At 33.0% G+C, this 25,357-nt stretch overlaps 2 protein-coding genes across 11 annotated transcripts in view; one reads left to right on the forward strand and one right to left on the reverse strand.

Annotated features, from left to right (window-relative positions):
• Nucleotides 1-24,293, reverse strand: part of Neto (Neuropilin and tolloid-like) — a 116,697-nt gene extending 92,404 nt beyond the window's left edge. The window contains exons 1-2 of one of the 7 annotated variants that reach the window (XM_083052222.1): nt 24,030-24,293; nt 19,804-20,329 (exon numbers count right to left, since the gene is read on the reverse strand). In XM_083052222.1, the coding sequence (XP_082908348.1) occupies nt 19,804-19,951 (148 nt within the window). In that variant the 5' untranslated portion in view covers nt 19,952-20,329; nt 24,030-24,293. Of the gene's footprint in view, nt 1-19,803 lie in introns of all 7 variants that reach the window. The other 6 variants (XM_083052219.1, XM_083052221.1, XM_083052218.1 and 3 more) reach the window with 6 other exon arrangements.
• LOC145944121 (uncharacterized) overlaps nt 1-25,357 on the forward strand; it is a 399,257-nt gene that overhangs the window by 19,237 nt on the left and 354,663 nt on the right. For all 4 annotated transcript variants that reach the window (XM_083052242.1, XM_083052238.1, XM_083052240.1 and 1 more), the window contains one exon: nt 11,121-11,164. In XM_083052242.1, the coding sequence (XP_082908368.1) occupies nt 11,121-11,164 (44 nt within the window). The remainder of the gene's footprint in view (nt 1-11,120; nt 11,165-25,357) is intronic.

A 25,357-nucleotide genomic window follows, 5' to 3' on the forward strand; every position in this document is an offset into this window, starting at 1 on the left:
TTTCTCTTGAAACTCTGAATGCTGTGCCGGATCACATCAGTGATCGTTTCACGATTGTTCCCACGTTAAGCCGGTTCCATCTTGAGGGATTTCAACGTATCCGCTTTAAGATGGACATATTTAATTGTCAACTACCAACTAACTTAGTTAGTGAGCTTAGAATGAGATTTCGGTAAGAGAGAGAGAGAGAATGCAGAAGCGTCTGCATTTTCCATCTCGTTCAGAATACGCGGCCATTCGCGAATCTGTGAAATAGAAATTTTTGGCATGAAAAGTCTATTGTTCGTTGAATAAAATTGAAATAAAAAAAATATTTGTACTTTGTTACAATTTCTAAGATCTACTGTAGAAAAAAATTGATTGCACAAAAATGGTTAATGGCATACATTTCTATGTCATCTCACAATTCAGACCCGTTGTCGAAGCAATTGAAAAAAATGCCATTTTCTCGTACTCAAATTAAATTTTTCTTTGTTGAAGTTTAATTAATTTTAATTAAAAAAAGATTGAAAGCAAAACTTTTTTGTTTTTTCAAAATTTTTAAAAATACTTTGCTAATATTCCTTAATACATCTGGTTTTAAATATAAAGTCTACCTTAATCTATAATTTTAATTAATTAAAATTATAAACAAAATTATGTCTTGAATTTTATCGAAAATTATAGATTATTTAATGCTGATTTTCGTTAAAAAAATTTTAATAAAGAGTCTACATTAGTAAAAAATATACAAAAAAATTGAAGTAGAATATATGATCTTAAAAAAAGCAATCTTCCACCTTTTTCAAAAATCTAACAAAGCACGTACGATATAAGATCTCCCGGGGCGAAATGCAATACTCGGGGACACCTACATCGTCCTGGTGGCTTTATCGTCCGCTTTGCTTTCGAGGCGTTACTCTGAGTTTCAGGAAGTGTCTTGCTACACTCCGCCACGTTTTTCGGCTAATAAGATTTCATGACGTATGTCGCGCGTCGTCTAAACGAGCATAATCCTTCATCCTATGCACGTACGCAATATACATATATACACATACTCGTGGGAGGATTTCGGGGCACATATGAATATTTTTACCTCGTTTTTCGGCATAGTTAAATGATGCATTCGTGTGTTTAATTTAAGGTGTTTTTATTTCTTCTTTAAAACATGCAAAAAAAAAACACTAACTAAAAAATATATTTTTAAAAGCTCGACACAATTGTTGAAAGTGGAAGAAGAAGAAGCTAGAAATGCAAGTTTATTAACGCAAATCTATTTACTTCTATCTATTTACTTTTAAATTTCTTTTAAAATTAGCATTTTTTCTGTAAGAAATGCTAATTTAAGAAACAAACGTTATTTCTATTATCATACATTTCGCTTTTCTTCAAATCGCTAAACTATATTGTCCGTTCGTGCGTGATTGAAATATATATCTTATTCCGTTCCTGAATACAAATTTTTCGCGTACCTTCGTATATAGGTATTTATGTTTAGTTCATATTAACAAAGGACGACCTAATTACAAAAACTGTACGTTAGCTGAAAAAAAGCAATTTGACTACGAAAGAAATATTCTCGCAATAACAGTCGCTTATACAGAATATGAAATCTAATGGCAGTAATAATAGCGGCGCCTATAACGCTTTTACATGCTGCATACGTTGTAATAAGAGAAATTTGTTGTAACGTCGGTTTTATACGAAGATAGTCTACTGGCGCGTGAAATGAGCACGCTTACATATTTTCACGGGAAATGATGCTATTTCACAATAGCAATACAGGGGGAAATAACATGCTCACCTTGCGGAAGGATATTTTCCATATGGTAAAAGTGGCGCACAGGGTCTCATTTTTAATATGTGACTTCGTACAAAAACGTGATTCCGCGCGATATAAAATTCGCTTTGTCTTAAAAAATTTGAGATTATTTTTATTGTTGTATATTTTGATTATTTTTATTGTTGTGCATATTTAATAGACTGCAATTTAATCATTTATTAATTAATTTGTATTTTAAACATAACTTTTTTTTCAAATCGATTCTGAGTTCGAGTTGTGCCAAATTTTTGAATCGCCGAGTGGATATGTTAATAATTTGGCGAAGCAAAACCAACAAAATTAGAACTGAAACTGCAACGAGCGATTCTGGTGATTGTGCATTAAAATTTTTATTTTTCTTAGAACTGAAATGGTGAAGGTTGGCGCAGGAAACACTGACCAATGACACGGCAGCGAGCCAAATGTATTAACGTAATTGTAACGTAATGGAAATGGTCGTGTAATCGATATATAGAGCAAGAGATTCATATTGTGTCTAACAATGAATAGTGACATAAATAGCGCGATCACAAATGCAGATGATAGTTAATTATATAGGAATTCTAGAATCTGATCAATGCTATACATTTGATTGGAATATGATTAGTATAGTAATAGGTTATTGTGTTATATGTCTATATATACATATATTGAACAGAGCTTCATTGAATTGTAACATGCTGGAATAATATGATGATATTATAGCTATAATAACAATTGCGACAATAATGGAGTTTAATTTAAAATTGCATATTATTTTATTGTGTGTATAGGCATACACACAATATGAAAATGGATTTTATTATAATAAATGTATAATGGCAATGCCCTCCCACACGTTAACAGAATGTTTTTGATGTATTAAAATTATATATACATATATTTACTTTGAATATATTATGAAATTAAATCTAGACTATGAATATATAATTATATGCAAAACTGGAGCAATTAAAAAATTTGTGATAGGCTTGTGATAGTTAATATATTCGCAAATTTTACATATTTCTATATATGTGAAATAGATAATTAATTTTGTAAATATTTTTAAAAATATTTCTATATATATTTTAGTATTTATTTTTCTTCTTTTATTAACTACTGTAGTTGGTTTAAAATTGCAAAATATCACATATTTATCATTTACCATAATAACTTTTTGTATTCTATATTTCTGTGCCATTTTTTTGTTCCTCATTTCGCGCATTCGGTCCCTGAGGTCGACCTCAAAGAGATCCTGAGAGATCCACTCGTTCATTCTTTTCGCTCCGTTCCGCTCTCACCACGTCGAGCGGTTTCTATTATTCTCGGCGCTTCTCCGTTCTCCAACTTTTCCTGAGACTTTCGACCGAATACCGTAATTCCCTTTTATCCCCTGTGGAACATTATCGTAATGTCCGCCCTCTGCCCCCCCTCCCCCCTCTCGCCCTCATCTTTTCAAATTTGCAACACTAAACATTTCGCTGTTATTCTATCTTTCTTGCACAGTTTTTTTTTTTATTGTCTGTGAGTAGAACGTTATGACAGAAAAAGCGAGAGCTATTGGAATATCGGAGCTCGTTCTACGATAGGGAGAGAAAATCATTTTACTATCTTTTTTAGCAAATTACTCGTTTTCGGCCTTGTAGAGAAAATTGATGACTTAGAGTTAGAGAAACACATCGTTGCTTTAATTGATAGTCAAAGATACTTCAGGCATTTTTTTAGCTGTAATTGAATTTTCCATTATAATTATTTTTAAATCACGGTGTTAATTTTAAAGAGGGACTCTTAAGATGTTAGAAGAAAGGATTCACTAAAGAAGGAAGTGAAGGAATAATAATAAGAACAAAAAATAAAACGAAATACTGCAACAGAATATTTAATTATTATTCTTGTGTTTATTTTGTTACGTGTTTTACATTATCGGTTTTATCGATTAATAAACGTACCACATAAATAGAGCATAAATGATTAAGTAGATATAAAAAATATTTTTCAACATAAAATTATTATTAAATTATTAAGAGCTTATTATGAAGAGAAGAGAAAAAGAAAATTTAAATTAAAAAAAAAACTTTTTATAAACTTGCTTTTTCGTTAAACATATAAGCACAACACAAGCACCTTTTCTGATTTCGGTAACAAGGGATTCTTTAAAGAAACTACGACGTTAAATTTATTGTGTAATCTGAAACGCTGAATAATTTTCCCATAGAATACCAAACAAGAGCTCCTTGTACAAATTTGAATTTATGCTGCAATTTACGAAAAGATATTAACGCAGTGCAAATTGCGAAATTCCTACATATTTGTGTAAATTCTCCTGTAAATTCTCTGTGTATTTAGTCAACGATTAGTAATAAGTCCTGAAAAGATCTGAATTATCGAAGATATATGTAACATTAAAAGTTTTAAAAAAAGTATCTGCAAATTTTTATATTCGAAAAATAATATTTCATGATTTATGATTTCTCACAATTATTGATTAGTTTGCTGATATAAAATTAACATGTTAATAGGATAATTAAATTCATTTACCACTGATTTCGTAAGAAACATCGTGGCAACTTTACAATTGCAGTTGGTGCTTTCGTGCAAACATTGATTAGATATCTAAAAGGATTGAGGTGTGTCGCTAAAAGCAGAGAATACCGGAACATTTAGCACGTTAGGAAAAATCGAAAGGCAAAGGACGGGAATCGTTAGGGAACAAAAGCGCTTTAATTTACGTCGCGTTCGATCGGTCACTACTGTTATTGTCGTGTTTAAAAAGCTTCACATCTCGTCCTCTATTGTTGACGTAAAAAAGATGGTTAAATGACATTGAGAAGTGCCGAAGTCAGAAATGATTAAATGTCAACGCGAAGTATTGATTCGTAACTTTCGACGCGTAATTTACGTCGCATACAGAATGCCATACTGTCAAATATTCAGCATTTTTTTGACAGGTTATCCACGGAACTTAAGCTTGATTGTTATTCAATAAAAATTGTAATTTTATCTAATTTGTTTTAATACTTAATACTTTTTTAAATATTTTTATGGTCTTAAGCAGATAAATTTTATCATGCTGTGAAAAGTTTAATACATTATAATTACAATATGTAATTCATTTTAAAATATATTTATAATTATATATAAATCTCAAAAAATAAATTTTGCTAAATTAAAATAAATTTTAAATAAAAAAAAATTTCTTTAGCTTTCATAATCTTGAATTGCCAAAATTTATCAATCACATATACAATTTAGAGCATATCGATATTTTCTTATTTAAAAAATAATAATTTTACTCCATTACTTATTGCGCGATTGAAAGAAAGTAAATATATAGGATAGTCTACATAATATTTGTAATGTAACTTCTAATTTCGGAAAGCTTTAAACATATATGTATATAACGAAATACATATGTGTGGAATGTGGGACCAATTTGAGTTACGTGATTACACACGAGTATTGCATACCCGAGATGCAACGCAAGTTTAAAGTAAACATAGCACGCTATAGTGTATAATGAAATTAAACCGCGTTTCATGATTACATCGACGTACTACACATAGATTTTTCAGCTATTTATTAATAGTCATGGATGCGAGGAATAACTGAATGTTACAAATTTGTTTATAATCTCCACCTTTGCTTGTTCTCATTATTAATAATAAATTTTTGTTTTCTGTGCTAATGATAGGATGTAATTAGGTTTGTTTTGAACGTAAATTGATATTATTACGATAGAAATGGTATAACCACATCAAATTATCCTAATAGAAGGATATGTGCAGGTTCTCTAATTAATATTATTTATGTATCAGCATCCTATCATGGAAAATCTGGTATAATTGACAAATTCTATGATTTTGTAGATATTATATTAACGATTCATTAAATAATCATGTAACATTTGCTTTATTGCAAATTAATGCTATATTATTCTCGTTTAAAATAATTGTATATTAATTAGGATTAATTTGATTAATTATTTGTTGAAGTTTTTTAATTATTTATCGACGCTTTATGTACTACGAAAAATATAATGGACTGAGCTGATTTCGCAGCGAGTCAATTATGGTTGAATTAATTGGAATACGTGTGCGTGTCTATGTGTATGTGCACACAATGCGCACAATCATTGTGTTATTTTAGTATAAAAGTCTTCGACAAGGCTGCAGCAGATATTTTTATAATCTACAAATAATCTATAAACAAACGTAGACAAATATTTATCTCGCGATCGGTTATCATTATTTTAACAGCTCATGTTATTTTATCTGACTCGCCAATTGCGGAAAACAATGAAGGTAGAATGAAAAAAAAAAGAAAAACATTTCTGTCTGTAATCTAAAAGCTACATAAGCGTGTATTGATACATGAAGAATCGATTTCTATTATTTCTCTCATCTGCTCGTTCAATTTTATTCCATCTGACCGTATGCGGCAAAAACAATGAAGTTGCCGGCATTCGTAAACGGCAAAACTTACGTCCGAGCGTACGATTTTGTAATATGTGGGTCAATCGTTTGCCGTAAGGGACGTATGCATGCCTCGGTATTTCACAAAAGCAGAGACAAAGTATTGTCTCTCAAACGATCGCCGATATTCTGTCCGAAGAAGCTTTCTCTCTTCGACTGACGGATTTTTCTTTCTCTCCATCTCTCTCTCTCTCTCTCTCTCCCTCTCTCTCTCTCTCTCCCTCTCTCTCTTTCAATTTTTCTCTTAACTGAGGCAAGCGCAATATGGTATATGCGTGTGCGTATAACGAGCGCACGGGCGAGCAACCAGGCGTCATGACGACTGCCAGGAATTTAATGAGAATTGGGTCAATCCCGTACGTATATATACCCGAGCGCGAACACGCGCGCCGCGGTTTATTAACAAAATGAATACGCCAACCTTCATGGCTTCGCTATCCAAGATCGAAATACGAGCACGACGTGCGCGCGCGAGAGGGAGAGAAAATGTTTACTCGTTCATATTATTTTAAACATAATTCTGTATGAGAGATTATAAAGCGCAGTTATCTGCAGAATAAATCTCTATATGAAAGGAAAATTATTGTGCGACATACGGAAATAGAACTGAACAGAGATATTTCTTCGTTAAATATAATTATGAATTAATTTTGCGACGAGATAAAAATTCGAATAAAATTTTACTAGGTACATATAATTACTACAGTAAAATTAATTTAACTCTGATAATGAAATATAATGTTTGTCGGAATTTTTATAACGCGTCTTTTGCTACTACTTTTTTTTACTAATAGACGGAGATTAATTGGACCGATTACACAACGCTGAGCTATAATATGTGGAAAGGGATAGAGTTAAGAGAGGGTCAAGGAAGAGATATTAATATCTCGTGTCTCTTCGTGCCGGCCAGGTCGTAGAACTACTACTGTATCGTCAATAGCGAGCTCTGTAAGCAACAATATCGAGGCAATTTCTGGCGAACGTAGACACTGTGTTAACATTAATCTTACTTGTGTACACAGCAACATGTAATTGTTAAACCGTCGCAATAATCGTTACAAATTTGTTGTCTTGAATATTAAATACTTTCGATTTAATCATCATATTAGCAGAAAATTGTTTTATGAATTATATTATTATTTATTATAATCCTCTTATGTGTAAAATTGAGGATTTAATAAAATCCAATGTTTTTTGTCCTCTCAATTTATATACTTCAAGGTAATGAAAATGAAATATGATAATTTCGATGTTGGATTGTTTACAAGATGCAGTTTTTATTTATAAAAAAAATTAACTTTAATTACTTTGTCTTATAGATCGAAATAAACTATAATCGCATTCAGTTGTTGTTTGCATCTTGTTTTGTTTCGCGTTTCAAGTCATACTATTGTGTTTACTCGGTGCCGTTTACTCGTGGATTCTATAGTTTTGTCAGCGAGATCCGATATTTCAAAGGGCACTATCAGTTCCGCGATAAAGCTTCATTATTAGCGCAAAGTCATTTTACGATGGCGAGCGAGTGCATTGGCCGCTGTTTCCTTCATCTCCTTTTCTGATCTCTTACTTTCTCAATTTTCTGACGCGAGATATTTCCAGAGGAGAAAGCTTGAGTCGCAAAGAGAACCGCAACAAAGGCGGTCGAGTAATTTCCAGTAGCGATACGACAAACATGCCGAAATTACAGCGTATTGTTACGAACGAGGAACTTCGAGAACATTCATTTGCACTTTTACGCTCGAAAATTCATTACGGAATGAAGGGAAACGTGATCGTGGCTTCTCTTGAACTTTAAGTGCTAATTGAGAGTTGCAGCCAATAAAAGTTTATTGCGTCTTTTTTAAGTGATGATCTTTGTCCAAACCATTATATTGTAAAGAAACATTTGTGGCAAAAAAAGGAAGAAAATAAATTTAATAGATAAAATTTTCTATTTATAAAATGGGGATTTTTTTGTGCAGCATACAATGCATTTAAAGTGGATAGTCGATTTGCAGAATTTGACTTTTATTCAGCAAGTTGTTGCTTCTGGATTGTACTTTAGTTTTCTGTGGATATTTATACAGCGTAGCTGGAATTATAAATTATAATCGTTATATACATATATATGTACATATGTATGTATATATGTATAACTACATATATAACAATGTTGCGCGTGCAACGAACCATGTGACGAATCGTACAAACTTATATGCTGAAATATGCTTGAGGCTTCTCACGCGCTGTATTTTCCTTAAGGGAGTGAGAAGAAACTATGCCTTTTCTCATGGCCAAATATACGTGTGTATACACACACACACACACACACTTAGATTTCTGTGTAGCATGCCTCGTTGGGAGTGCACTCGTGTGTAATAACAATAAAGCGAGAACAGAAGTTGCTGCAGAACGTTTTCGAATCCAGCGTTGTGACCGGAAGTTTCCGGCGGGAAGCGAGTTGCAGCGCCGCCGGAAATGACACCTCTGTCCCGCATTTTCCGCCCTCTGCATTGCGATGCTCTTTCTATTGTAATCATTTGGAGTGTTCGACAATTTTTTTTTTAATAGCACAATTGCTCGAAGTGCGCGGTCATTCGCTTTTTCGATTGACATTTTGCGAAACAATGCGATAATTTTTTATTGTGCAAAATAATACTTTTAACGCATTATCTTTATATTTTAACAGCATTTTTCGAGTACATACAAGTTAAAGGACGATTAATATATTTTAGAACAAAAATTTGATTTGCAGAAATTTTCATGATAAAAGATATTGGTTATAAACATTCTGAGATATCGGATTGTTTTGTAAATTCGAACGGTTTCGACGAATTTAATACGGTGAATTTTATTCGTATTCATTGACATTTCAATTATTGTGATAGTATTCGGGTATTAATTTAACTTGATATGCACACACAGAAGAGAGTGCGTCACATGAAATATGTAGAAACGTCAATTCAATGATTTATTTATTAATCGTATATTCGCATGACTTCACATATTTTATTATAATCTTCTTTTGTTCCATAAAACCAGTGAATCACTATTAATCCACTTCTATTATTATAACATTGAATATATCGCTAGATAAGATTTAAATAAGAATGTTAAATTTCAGATTAAAAATAATCACCTAATTACCTTAGCACTTTATTTTTGATAAACAATATAGAAACTCATAGTATTTTATTTTTAGTTGTTTGTAGCAATAATAATTTTATTTATAGTTAAAGCCATAAAAAATACAATTTTGCAAAAATAACTGTTACTTGACTTTAAGATAAAAACCACAGTTGCTGATAAATCTTGATTTAGAAATATTTTTAATTGTTTGTAACGATTTTCTATTTGTTTGTAGTTATGCCGTTTCAGAATTATATATTTGCAGTTATATATAATATATTTGCAGTTATATATAATATATTTGCAGTTAATGTAAAAAACGCAACTTTTTTTTATCAATTGTAAAGATGTTCAATCTACTTCTGCAAAGATTTTTTTAGAATTAAAATAAATAATATAAAAAAAATAGTTTTTGTTATCTCTTAGCTCAGAACAAAGCCTATATTAGGCTTGGTGTGCACGTACTATGAAGTGCTTACAATATACTTCTCCTAATATATCTCTCGCTTTCCGTAGAGGGCCAATCCACAAAGTAAAGTAATAGTTTCGACCTTTACTCAGAGCCTCTTTAGCTGAAAGTAAATAGCCAACTAGTTGACGAAGAACGAGAGATATATCAAGTTTATTGTAAGTACTTTATAGTACATGCATCAAGTGCATAAGGGTTCACATTCATCTTAACATCGTTGGTTAGATTTTTTGAAGTTATTTATAATTTATAATAAATATAATTTCTAATTTATATTTGATATATAGAGAGCCGTTATATTCTTAGTTATTTATAATTGTTTGTAGAAATTTTTTTTTTGTTTGTAGTTGTACCTTTCTTTATTAATTGCGAATATATCACAATTTTTATATGGTGGTTTATGCAAGAGGAAAATTATTACAAAACAATTATGAATGATTTTATTAATAATATTTTAATCAAAATATTATGTATCAGCGATTTTTTTTATCTCAAAATTGAATAGTTATTTTTTTATGGGTTTGACTACACAAACGACATTATTATTACTATAAACAAGTACAAGCAAAATATTATTATTGCTAATATTGAAAATTTAAATTACTAAAAATGGGATGCCAGGTTCATATAGATATTCTATTTCATATATTAATAATTAGATGAAATATACATTGCTAATTAATGTCGATTACTGATAATATTATATCGAAAATATAATATTTATAAATAATTATAAATATTATAATAATTTTTTTAACATTAATTATAAAATTAAATAGATTTGAATTAAAAATGAAATTTTATTTTTGTGATGTGTGTCAAGTGATTGGATGCCATCACGAATATCGTTTATTTTGTGTTACACTAGAGTAATACAAGCGCACGCCATTCTTCGAATTTGTTAAAAAAGAATGTTTTAATAATATGTTATAATACTTTAAACACAATTAATATTTTTGACGGTTATCAGCTGATTTCTGTCAAAAAATATTAATTGAGAATAAGATATTATAACATATTTACAACATATTACTATTTTAATTTTTTAACATATTATTATTTTAAAAATTAATTAGCAAATTAACGCTTTAATCTTTAATCAGCTGATTTCTGTGAAAAAATATTAATAAAGCGAAAATTTGCTATTTAAATATTCTGACTTACATATTTGTATTTGTATATTTATATTTATATTTATATTGCAATATAAAAACATTTTTCTAAACTGCATTGTTTATAGATATTCGACACATATGTATCTATTATAATTTGAATATTTTGTTTTCAGATCAATGTGTGCTGTGTACTACAATTCAGCTATTGCACGGATCGGTGAGTGAGAAATTGTTTATATTTATTGTTCATACCCATTTAATTTATATTTAATGTGTCAAAAATATTTCAATTTATATGCTATGTAAAGCAGACACGTTCGATGCAAGCACGCATTGACAACAATTTGCGCAGAGCAAAGGAAAAATGTCATGAAGGGCGGCATATAAAGTATTACATTTCTGTACAAATATTTTTTTCGATGCACGAGCAGATAAGTTATAGATTTTAAGTACGGGTTTATACACGGTCTGCGTGAATAGGTTGACACTTTTTTTCGTTCGTATCGATCGAACCTTTCAATACGAAAAGTGCCATATTTCATCGCAAAGCCGTCGAGTATAATGCGTATGTGTAGAAAAGCACAACGGATGCTTCAGTATGAATATTTAATAATTCTAACGATTAAGTGGTTTTTTGACTCGTATATTTATTCTTAAAAAGAGTCGTCTGTTCTGCATCTTCTATTGCAACTTCAAGCTTTTTTTCGTTCTCTTCGCAGATAATTACATTTAAATCATAAAATAGCGCAATAGGTTTGAGAAATCCCATCATTTCGGTGACATCGTGAAACACATTCACATAGCGACGTTTCCATTATTTTCTTGATATTACTTTTCGCCGTTAGCGTTTGCTTAAGTTTTGCTGGAGCTACATTTTATGCAGTTAAATCGTTTTTTCTCTTTTAATGCTGATACTCATTTGAGTATGTTACAGGACTCGGCTTTTCTTCTTTTTCGTCACTCTTTTCATATTCTTCAACGTGCTTTTACGTTCCTTCGTTTTGCTTTAAGAGTTCGTGCACCTGCCACGTGAATTTATTTGAACAATAAAATATACATATGTGTTTATGGATTCTACGCACGAGTGTTTGTGTATGTCTCTTATTTCTGCTTATAATAATGATAAATATTAACTCAATGCAAAATCGAAATCAATTGAACTAGGAATAACTAATTGACATTTTTTAAAAATAACTATTATAAAAAAATGCAATGATAATAATTAAGTTGTTAATTGCTCCCAATTATGAACTTAAAGTTGCATCATTAATTATAGTAAAATCTTATTTTATATGTTCTAACAACATCTGTTAATTTGTCTATACTTTTATTTGCTTATCATATTTTGGATCTTTTTGTGCTTTTCAGTTTTTTTAGGATTAAACACACGTTAAAGCATAGCTTAAGAAAATTGTCGACGTTATACATATATTAATTCTCGGTGGAACGACTCTAAATTATCTCTCGCATTAATAAAAGCATATAATCACAAAAACGAATGAGGGAAGTAGAACACTTTATTACAACATAAATATTATTACTATTCGTTTTTATGAATAGTATGTGTTAAATTACCGTGTTTGCCCGTGTACGCATTATACTATATATTTGCAGAGTAAAATATTAAATTTAGGTGGAAATTTACAGAGGTTCTATAAAATTTAGAGAAAATGCAATGTGTTTTGTTCACATAGCAATTTATAAAAATTTATTATTTACAAAGGATTACATGAAAAAAACATATTAGTTTGCATATGTTTTGTTTGAAGATTAACTATATTATTTATAAATGATATTGTATATCGCATTAAATTATAATTTTAGTCATTATTTCACAGAATTTTCTCTTTTTCACAATATTCTCCCTTCTCTTTACAAGTTCTTGGTTTTACATGTTATCGCGTTTGCGATATTTAAACATTGTGAATAAGTAATATTTTAAATACAAGTACTTTCTATTATCACACGTCGTAACACATTTGCGTCTCATTTTACCTTAAAGTCATGTCGCGGGGTGAGTTACTTTACTTTGCAAATATAGAGCATCCACAATTTCACAGACAAACGCGCACAGCGAATGTCGGTAATGCTTCGTCATACCCGACATTCACGCCTCAATTACCCCAATTTATATTCACACCGGCGAATACATCGACACAGTCGTAAAATCTCCAAGAGAACTACTCTTTTATTCTATCTTGAAATATAAAAATCCTCTCTCTCGCCCTCTGCTCTTTGCGCATTCATTTTTTTTCGCGCGAAGCTCTACCGGGTTTCTTCGATACGGTCATTGTCGGTTATTATTCCCGCTATTCGCGCAGCGTCGAAAACGGGGGCGCCATCGTGGGGCATTCCGAGCCACGAACGATCACGAATAACTTATATATCACCGAGGATCTGTTGGCGTGCCAGAATTCGAACCATCGAGCCCGGGCAGAACAATTCGCAGGAATGATAACCCGTACGCGGAGCAAAAAGACGGTGGACATCTATTAATCGTACGGATTTTATCTGCCGTCGACGTTGCAGAAAGGACCGGGTTTCTTTGGGGAGGGAATGGGGGTATATTCAGAAGATAGAAATTGTTGGACCATGTGTCCTGAAATATCTTTATGTATTCTTGTCCACCCCCAAGTGGCCTTCAGTGATGGATTATTTATTGAACGAGAATGCATGAGAGTTCCCAAACTTTACAGTAATTTTAAACTGTAGCAGGTCTCTCTCTCTCTCTCTTTCTCAATTAGAAATATCGATTATTAAAATTTAAATCTAAAATTTTATATTTTAAAAGCGCACATACATTTGCTTTTTAAAATTTGATTAATTGAATTTAATAACATTTTAAAAGTTTCTCACAATTGTAGTTTACACTTGAGATATTTTAATAATGTACTTCAGTTCACTCTATTCTTCTCAAAATTGACCTCGATTAGTTACACGTCTACTTTGCCACAAATCTGTGGTCCGCAATGCAAAGCACGAAACGTCCCTTCGAAACTTACAAATTGATCCGATCATGTAGCTGAGAATCTCTTGCGAGTGCGGCGGTGCATTTGAATGCGATGCATATCGAGCGGATATATTTATGTGGCATCTACAATCATGCAAACACGGTCGATGTTCGATCGGATTACCCATTCTGTAGCTCGCACTCAATTCTTGTCACGTGAACCTGGAGATATCCACTAGAAACTTTAGTCATCTACTATAACGTCGCCAAGACATCGTTTCATCGACGAGTATTGACAGCGCTTCTCGGTTAATTAGGTATTTCTTGGAAGCTCAATAAAGTAAAATGTAATTTTTCAAGAAATTTGTATCCATATATGTATGCACATCGCGAGATATATTATAAATTTTATGTACATATATATATACCTATATATGTATATGTATATGATAAATATACATATGTATAATGAACAAGTATGCATGAATGAAAAAAGCTTATAATAACTAGAGTTAACATTAATTGATTAAAATATAAGTTGATTAAACAATAAACAATTTCTATCATTAATGACAGCTTCTATCTAAATAACGCTATTGATTAGAAAGTACATAATGCCAGAAACGAGACTGTACCATTTTCCATTAAATCGGTTACACAATAGTTTTGCATCTAGATGCTAATCACTTACAGGAAAATTGTTTTATAACAGTTTCTCTTCTGCTCGCCGCGACACAGTTTATTCTCCAATAGGAACGCGTATATATATGTTTACGATTCTTGTTTGTCATAACTGCGTTATCATCATAACGGACAAACTAAAGTACATACACGCCAAGCAACTTCATGCACGGAGACTCATTCTTCGTAATATCGAAATCCTGAATTTCATTGTCGACGTCATTTCAAGAGTAATAACTGAAATATAACAATGCTAAGAGCTTTGCAGAATATTAAAAATACAATAACGTTTTTGATAGCTTCGTTAAAATTCTACTACGGCTTCAATATCCATTATCATGGTCTTCTTTTAAAACAGAAATGCAATAATTTTTCATTCTTCGGATAAATAAGAGGTATTTTACGAGGAAAATTTTTGTTTTATGATTATTTTTTAACATTTATTATTTTTGATTGCAATGCTTTAAAAAATTAATTCCTATATAAATATATATAGAATAAAATAAAATAAAAGAATAATATAAATAGATTTATAGAACTGCTACAACTTGATTATTATTTAGCTGATTAACTTAATAAAAAATCTATAAATATCGGAAAATAATCGGAAAATAATTATCGATAAATTATTTATTATATGTATTTCAATTGTAATGTTTTTGCAACAATTTGTGAAATTCGCTGTTACATTTATATCTTGTAGATAATATTGCGAAAATAAAATCCGAGAAATTATAATCTTCAAACAGTTTAACGAACTTAACGAGAACATGATAAATTATCATGATTTATTGTGCAATAATAGATTTTATTCTTATAAGCAAATGAATTTAAAGCAAAAGTTCTTTTTGCTGTGAAAAATTTCAATTCGTTACAATTCAACGTTTAATTAAAATGTTCGATTTTTCTCATATTACATAAGTCCATTCGTTTCTGATGAAAAAATTATTAAATTTACCTATATTTCTTGCAATCCGATTATTATTTATGGTATTGAGAAATGCAATTATTGTCTCTGTCTTTTAATTAGCTCGTCATCTCTTTCATAACATTTATCTTTTGTTATTTTCTCATATTATATGTCTTTATAGAGCATTGTGTGATGTACTCGTAATTATAATCATGTTATATATATTGTTACATATTTGAAGTCATATCAAATATGTAATTTTTTTACTAATTAAATTTGACATCACTCATCAAATCTGTTGAAAAATTTAATTGCTGTCGAATATTTTGAAATCATCATTGAGAATATGTTACGCTAAAACTCTCAATCGAGGATTTTTTATTAACTGAAAGATAGGAAAAAAGTATTCTGGTTATCTGCCAAATAAACAAGATACATTCGCAGAATAAAGTTTGCGAAGTTACGCTTGTTTACAAGAGAGGCGACACGAGAGAGGAAAGAAAAATTTGAATATTATGATATGTGATGAGATGTATCAATCATTTGTTGTTGTAAACAAATGTAAATTGGACTTTCTCTCTACGGAGCAAGGGTATAGTATTATATTTTCTACCTGCGAGATTTCATCCCTCATATATTTTTTTTACATGAAAATAGTAGACTGAAACAAAACCCTGTTTACGTGTAAAAGAAAGAATTGCAAATGTACAACGGACATGAATTCAGAAACTCTGGCCTTTGTAAATGTATGTGATTATCTTTAAATAGAATCTCTCTTGGATTCTACATGATTATAATAATGTTTCTTTCTAATTCTTTTTTTATTGCATTTTATGCGTTACTTTTTCTCAATTTCTATTATAACGCTAATTTTATTTCTTAAACACCTCGTTCTGACAGTTACGTTATATATAATCATAATATTTGTGGATTAATTAACAAATAGAGGAAACAAAGATCAATTATCTGACAAAAATCTCTAAAAATATTATACATATACACTATGGACGATATAATTAATTGGCAATAACTAGCCTTGATTCGAAACAGCGCGAGGCTGCAATATTAATCTAAAACTTCTCGAAATTGATGTGATCGACAAACGGTTTGACGAGGATCTCGTTGTAACATTACCATTGGATGCAATACAGCGGAGTAAAGTGCAATCTGCGATGCGATACAGCAATGCACGCCAATCTCGTTAATGGACAATCGAATGTAGCACATCGTTTGCTGATTTATGTTTTTATTCCTGCCAAAAGTCACTCTAACGAGAATATCGATAATTTTTTTCGACGCGACACTTATTGCTTGCGCAATATTAAATTACGTAGCGTATATTAAACGATTAATTGTCGTAGCAACGCGCAATGTTTAACCGTCAATGAAATTGCAGAAGTGGCGTAGTAAACCGCAATTGACTGATTGTGAGTGTTAGCCGCGAATCAGTGATGCAGCTTGTATCGCGTGGCAACTATATCCATGATCAACAAAGTGCTCATCAATGTTTCCGTTGTGTATCCGCATACCGGAAACAATACAATAGTTCGCATTGGATATGATATCAATCGACTAGTTTCATTTATCGTTAATCTTGAAAATCTTACTTTACGATTTTCATTATTTCTCAAAAAATTTGATCCTTTTTAGAAAAAAAATTATATTTAATAAAGAAATAATAAAATGTCAGAAATTCGATGAGATCTTTTTTGTTTAATATTGCGATAATTTTCGAAATTATTAGCGTGAAAAAAGTCATCGACGTCGAGCAATAATCTCATAAATTTTGTGCCTCTAATTTCGGATGATTGTATTTGCAGCTCCCATCATCAGCGAATATCGCTCATGTTCGCGAGTAATACGTGCAGTTTCCGTGTTCCAATTTCGATGCATGCTCGTATCTGGACTCAATTATTGGTCATAACGACAATTTTCGATCAACATCACGCAGTGTTCGATTGCTTTGAAGATGAATTAGGCCGATAATACCGGATGATATTGTCTGGCGTTCGATCGGGGGCTTTTGCTAAGTGATAAGAAAATCTGCAAATTGAACAAAGTCGTTGCCCGCAGCCTCGCTCAGGAAATTGCGGCACGTATTCGCCGAGCGTATATCTGTGAATTAACGATGCAATTGGTAGTATCTGACACGCTACGTGATCAACCAAGGGCTCTCTCTCGGCGTTTGTTCGGTGTGTTATCGATTTAACGCGAAAAAAATGCTGTTCGTGCGTGCGCGACTATATGTGAGCCGATTCAAAAAATTGGACGATGTTTTTTAACATACCGAAACGTATGTTCGCGTTTATCGATGTTACACGTAAATTTTGTATTTTACATTTGAAAATTGAATGTATTTACAAAATTGCATGCAAAAACAAAAAGGGAGATCATCGATACTCGTACCATGTAATTAAACCGGCTTCAAACAAACGTACATTTAATTGGAAAAGAGGCAAAATATTTTATTTATTTTCTGCGCAATATTTATTTATATGTACAAAAGTTTCTGAATTTTATTTATTATATTGGCACAACATCAATAAGCTTAATTTTATTTTAAAGAGCATGATTGTTTTAGATTTTAGATTCGAAAACACGCGGTGACATACATATTCGCGCGCATGCGCGCGTTTATATCTAAGAGCTAATGTTTTATTTATTTATTGTCGTCGAGACGTTCGATCTTATTTTAACCGAATCTTTCTCGGAGCGAGATCTTTCGTGATCCTCTTTGATGAAACTTTATTCATTTCGGTTCCTGTAATCTGGCTTAATTAAACTTCTACTTCTCGCCCCGCTAACCCGTCTTCAAGACGGATTAGCCGAACGTACCACCTTAAGTTCATATCGGATCTGAACCTAAGACGAACAAAAACTTAACGTCCGGTAGATTCATTGCATTGCGCAACGAGATCGTTTCAGCGCTGCTTTCTCTATCGCACTGCAAGTTGAGAACAGATAGAATGCAATAAAAAAAGAAACAGGATAAGGTGTCTCGAGAATGTATTTGCGTTTTACGCACATTTAAACTCCATTTGCCTTTGTTTCATGAAAGCACGTGTAAAAGTTACTGCGTCTAAATGACGTATCACAGAGTATTTCCGTCTTTTATCATCTTGCTTGTAATCAAGCTTTCATCTTAGTAATTGCTTACATATGTATATGTATGTCGCCACTTTTTTATCATCTCGACTATCTGGATATTATTCATAAACATTCTTAGAATGTTTCATAAAATCCTCTCTTTTTTATATAAAGATAGTATAATCTTCTGTAAAAACTAGATTACATTGAAATTAATTTTGCATATAAGATATCTCTTTTAGAGTTTTCCTTGAAGTAAAACAAGAAATAATGATTAAGAAATTAATAATTTTTGAGTCATAAGAGATGGACGATATTATTTATATTATAGCTTTACGAATTTAAATAAAATCTGAGAGTCGCGTTGATCTATTGCGTTGTCTCTACAGCCTTAATTAGACAAACCTTCCGAGTGTCGAAACTCGATACGACCCGAGTCAGTGTGTGTCGCCAAGAAAAAAGAACACGGTGAAAAAGAGCTAAATCAGCAGGCGCTATAAGTATGTGCGTTTATGCTACACGCGTGTGCACACATGGCGGGTTAACTTGACTGGTACCTAAATATAGAGGATATATGACCCACTTATTTTGAAGGTAGTAGTATAAATGAAGTTTCGAGCAATGATTTTTTAATAAGATATATATGCCGATAAATGTTATGTCTAAATATTAATATATTGTTTATAAATTATATTACGCTATTTTTTAAATAAGCGTGCCCAAAATCGATATTTCGAAATTGAAACTACTGGCTGGGCGGGAAAAAGAGAAAAGATATTAGCATTTTTTTTTAAATTATTGTATAGACATAAGTATCTGTATTTTGTTTTTTTGCAGAAGATATATTAATATATTATTCAAGTTCTTAAGGATTTTAAATTGTGCATAAACTTGAAATATCTATAGGTATACTCAAGTATTCTCTATGATTATATATTATTATTATATTTTCTCCAATACTACCACGAAGTTTGATAAATTCTTAAAGATTCTGTAATTATTTTATTAATGCGAGAGAAATAATTTAGGAACAGGATTATTTAACTTTATTTTTTTATATATTTTTTTACTTTAACAAAGCTCTCTCTCTAATTTTCATTTGTTTAAAGTTCAAAACATTATTAACTTTTCTCATTTTCTCATTCGTCTCGAATTCATTATCGTCGAAGGAAAGTGTGATTATTCCGCGACATATTCATTCGAATACCCGCGGGTGTTTCTTACTCACCGAGTACGAGTAACAGCAGAACTTGTTGCGGGAACCGAGCCACCATTGTGGGCCCGTCCGCTCGCACATTTATGAATTTAAATCGAGCGATCCTGCCGTGCCCCCTCGATTTTCCCGTCGTGATCGCCAGTGCCCGCCGCAACAACATTCATTTAACAATCTGTCGGTCTGTCCTTTCCACGTGTGCGTGTATGCGCCGCTTATCCGGTTCGTCCGACCAGGCGCGGACCTTTTCCACTTCGCATCTCCTTCGGCTTCGCTTTTCCCGCTCCTTCTCCACTGTTCGACTCTCGCTCACCGAATCCAGGAGAGAAGTTTCGGCATTCGGAAAACAGCCACTTTTGTCGATCGAGCTGCACACACTCACGCCCGATTAATTTCCCACGGCGACACACGACTCCCCCCTCGAAATTTCGTGGGAATTCAGCGCGACTCGGTACGGTTCGTAACGATACGCGATCGTGCGAAACGCCCTCGGCACGCGTTGTTGAAATGGTAGTTTTGTTTTGTGTTCTCTCTTTTTTTCCTTTTTTTTCAATTCGAAACGCGATTTGATCAGGTTTTATATTAATCGGCCCGCGGCATTCTCGCGTACGGCGGCTGCGATTGGACCGCGCTCGAAAACCCGGTATCTGTGCACATAAATATTTTAGGGCCGCGTTTACCAAGATAGCAGATAGGATAGACAGACGAGGTGCCGAGCGATAGACTCGCGGGAAAAAATAATTTACAAATGAAATACTGAACTTGACACTCGCCAGATAGCATCGGCGTTGATGCGAATGTAACGGAAGCAGTCGCTCTGTGGTGACAAAAGTTGGAAAGGAGACTGGAGAGTTAACGGGTGGGTTGAGCTTCACGCTATTATCTGTGTGCGAGTGTGTGTGTGTGTGTGTGCATAATCATATGCAGGTCTTCGTATATTTGTCACGTGTACGCGTGTGTGCCAATTCACCGTCGATCGCTCCGAACTTTCGCGACAATTGCGCCGCGAAAGAACTGAAGCGTCGATGGTTAAATTGAAAACCGATAAGTTCTTTCTTCTCGCAAGTTATCCGATTGCCGTCGTCTTTCTGCTACGAGGGATGTCTTCCCACTCGAAAGCGATTAGCGACATTCGGTTTTTCGAAAAGTATTCTAAAGGGAGATGCGCACAGATTTATTATATATTATTTCTTTTATTTAAATTCATATAAATTTATAAAAGATCGATATGAAAAGTATTTTATAATTTTTATCAACTGTATTTATAGATTTTAATTTGAAACAAGCAGAGTCAGATACAATCTGTCTGAAACGCTCGTCGTGATATATTGAATAATATACTATAAGAGCGGAGATACGTTATGTCAAGCAACGAGCGACGAGATAAAGCTGTTCATAATATCCTGTATCCTGTATTCTACGAGCAAATGATACAATCGCGACGCGTCGATTCGCGCGCTTATGCAGGGGCTTTACTCTGCTACAAATAATAACGCGCGTTATATTCTCGCGAGTGAAAATATACATATATATACCACGCGCGAAATAATAATCGAATTATTGCAGTGTCACGGAGCACAGCTAAAAAGGCGACGATCGGGCGGAAACCCGATTCAATTTTGAGGATTTTCAGCCGGAGTCGCAGATCGTTTGATAGATTTGAACGAATTCATTTTACTTTTCCATTCGGTTCGACAAATCGCGACAAGACACCGGCATCGCGCGCCTATTATTCGTAATTTTATCGTATTAAAATGTGCGTTTCGCGTGAACGACTTTCTATTCCTCGGGGTCTCCTACATTCTCGCGCCGTTTCTATTCCGCGCCGTTCATTTTCTCCCCCGACGCGGATCCACTTCTTCTCTATGGGGAATAAAAACGATCGTTTAGCTCGCGCCACAACGTCAACAGAGCGGAGATAAAAATCGTGCGACACTCAACGACGAACGATGACGCCTTTTCGCGCTGCAATATCACGAATATAAACTTTTTGCAGAGGGTCTTCACCCACACTTGTTAAATCAATTATTTGAGTAATTTTTTTTCTTTTTAGAAAAACCTCCAAACTACTGTGATATAAAAAATTTTATATCAAGTACAAGTTCTAAAAAAATCTTTATTTTCTGCAATCCATAATTTTTTACGTGAAATTATCTGATAACCAAAGAAAAAAGAGCGAATTGTTTCTGTTATAAATTTTTATATACCCAAGTTAACTTCAACGAAGAAAATAGATATTGCGTAATGGTTGTTAAGCATTCGTTGATTATAGAAAAAAGATAAAGGATGAAAAATTTTCATATTTATAAGAAAAGTATAATACAAGTCATCAACTCTTCGCTTTATAAGTTTTTCATTAAAAGATTTTTGTGTTGCAAAGTATTTTGCATTCACGGTCACACTGGGGTTGTCACTCTTTTTTCTCTACGCCTAGCTGAATATGCATGAATGGACGAAGGGCTACTTGGCAGAAACGAGTTTTGTCTACACTCTTTTGACTTTGGTCACAATTTTGTTGACTCTCGCAGTAATTGGAATAATTTTCTATTCTTAACATTTTACATATAATTTTAAATCACATTAAATATCACATTATGTGTGAGATATTTTTTAAAATTGTATTTAACCTGTGACGTAATGGGGGGAATGACATCTTTTCACGATTATTCGTAAAATCGTCTCTGCAATAAAGGAGCTTTACAGAATTCGCAAACTTAAAGTCTAAAAAACTAGTAAAAAATACAAAAGTTTTTTATCTCAAAGAAATTTTGCATTTTATTTCGTATTTCTACAACTAGCTGTTTTTTCACGAAGCTTTTGTACTTTGATTCGTACCACTTTTTATATTTCGTACTCTTTTTATATTTTCCTGTATTTGCCGTTATATTTTCTAGTTCCACTCGCGGTCGAAGAAACAGAAAAATAATCAATGTTTCAAACAAAGTTTGTAAAAAAAGTTATTTAGGGGGAAAAACAGTGTCACGTCAGATATGCGCAAGTTGTTTGATTTTTTTCTTCGAACTCGTACTGGTTTATTTATTCATGAAGAATGTTGATTTTCACTGAGCGAATACACACAGCAGAATTTATAATTGCTGGAGTTTTTTCACGTTGCTGGAATTCTTATTTTTGCTCGTGCGAATATGAAAACGAAAAAACTAACGCAATTAAAATTTAAATATTAATACGATAAATTTTCAACGTTTATATTTTCGTCCATTATTGAAGATTGACTATTCTTGCCACGTTGCCCTTTCTAATGAAAGTAAATTTTTTTTATAGTAACGCGTCACCGACAGAAACGTGTGTAGAATAGGTATTATATATTTCTTTGCACCCTCGAGTCTCCTTTCACAGCGCCTAGCTCTGCGCCAAAGAATAGTGGCGATAATTAATAGAATTATGACATAATTATTTTAAGAGATTCCCAAGATTCGACTTACGTCACGTTCGTACAAAACGTACGGCTTACGCAATTGGGAAATTCCGAAGACGAGAGAAATGATCGGGCGAACGAGTTTTCGTTGTCACATACGCGTGTCTGGAATACTTGACATTTCCTTTCTCCGCGCACGTATTCCTTTTCAGCAGTTGACGTGCTACTCTTTTTGTGCAGAACGCGATGTGCAGCCTTTGCCGCGAACGTTCCTCAAGAATAGACGCGCATTCTTGCTCTCGCTCATTCGTATCTCGCGGTCCATATTCGGGCGCGGTATAATTTCCGAGGGATCTCGGAGCTCCATAAACGTCAGAAGACTCGAAGACGCTTTTATATCGTCACGCTCGCGTGAAAATTCGTAAAAAAAGAAACCTCAATACGGATCCCTCAAATAGAACGTCAAGAATGGGTTTATTACATCCCTGACACGTATTTTGAGATCCGACGTTCGAGAATTCTGCACAGAGCTATCGCTTCGGAAAATCTGCCAATTTTTTTCGTAGCCAATTTTCGTTCGCAGTAATATCACGTATATCTTGTTTCGTCGCGCTCATCGATGCGACGATTATATCGATCATTATTTCTGGATTATCTTATCAAAGCTGTTTCAAAGACACGCGACGGCTGCTCTCGAGGCCGCTTGGCGAGCTGCCGACATTTTTCGCGGATATTTTTGTCACGCGGCCCACCGAAATGCATCGGTCCAAATCGCACGCCGCCTGTACGGAAAGCTTATCGAATGTAACTCGTGCGCGAAATTTTGTCGGGAATTAAATTACGAGCGCGTCTTGCGAATACGTACGAAGAGCCGGTTCGGACGAGACGAATTCTCGTATATATGTATATATATATTCGTTTATAGAGTCCGCATCCACGCGCGACATTCGTCTCGAAAACACGAAGCACTTTTCACTTATCGTCGCACACGAAAAAAATGCACGCACGCATGCACGTACATATATGCACGTGTTCTCTCGCGCGGAGTCAACTGTATCGTCGCACCTCGCTGCCAAACGAGCGAGCAAGTAGTACAAACCTACCACCTCGCGATCCGTCGCGCGCGGACTCCGACCGCCGACTGACTACTAGCAACCACGATCTGCGCTCGGTGGCTGTTTCTACTGTCTCGCTCGCGCGCCTCCTCTTTCGGCGCCGTTTCTCCCATCGCACCCGTCGCCGACGCATTATCCTTCTAAGATCTAGGGCTAGCGTTAAGTTCTCGTAAAAGCTTCAAAGAAAGCAATCAAGATAATAATTGCCTTTTTTACTGGTTACGCCAAAATGCGTTTAAAGTACGGGCAATATACGAGATATTGATTGCGAAAATTTTTTAAGCAGTAGAAATTTCATTAAATGTTTTAACTGGATTTACTCAACGGTATTATCGTACGCTTTATATAAAAGGAATAGAATTATAATATAAAATATTAAATACTAAAATATAAAATTTTAATATCTTTTAACCTTGCTGATGTAAGATGTTTTTATCTCTTGTTTTTTATCATTCTTTTCTTTTCTTTCTAGTCTTATAATGAAATAATTAACGATCCAATTATGTAATTTTGCTATGCAAATAGACTTAATAGACTTAATTAAATTAATGAAGAAAATGCAATTGGTGAAATAGCCAAATAGATTGAAAACAGAATAAAATTAATAAATCAATACAGAATAAAGAATATGTTTTTCTTCTTAATTTTTAAATTATTATATGATACATTATAAAAACGGAATTATTAGCACGGAAAATTAATGAAAAGCTTTAATTACAAGAATACCAATTTTATCACATTATGATAGAAACGAAATTAATAATTCGTTATTAACTTCTTCCTTCTCAATTATGACAAAGTTCAAGAGGTCATTTCAGCTATATTATGATAATTGTTAGTCGCAACTTCTTGATGAAAGTTTCTGATTTAGTTAACTTGCAGTAAAGGAAACCTTGTTACCTTGTTGAAAAGTAATTATGGATCTTAACCAATCTAGGAAGAACCAATCTAAATATTTTACTCTAGCTTTTTTTACGATATCCTTAAAAAATATTTATAGTATCGCTAATAGCTAGAGAAATATTTTAATGGAGTTTCAGTTTCTGGCGTACATTGGATGATAAGAGAAATATATTTG

This window comes from Prenolepis imparis, unplaced genomic scaffold (genome assembly GCF_030444845.1).
Source record: "Prenolepis imparis isolate NDT839.2.m4 unplaced genomic scaffold, iyPreImpa1.0 SCAF_12, whole genome shotgun sequence".
NCBI lineage: Eukaryota > Metazoa > Arthropoda > Insecta > Hymenoptera > Formicidae > Prenolepis > Prenolepis imparis.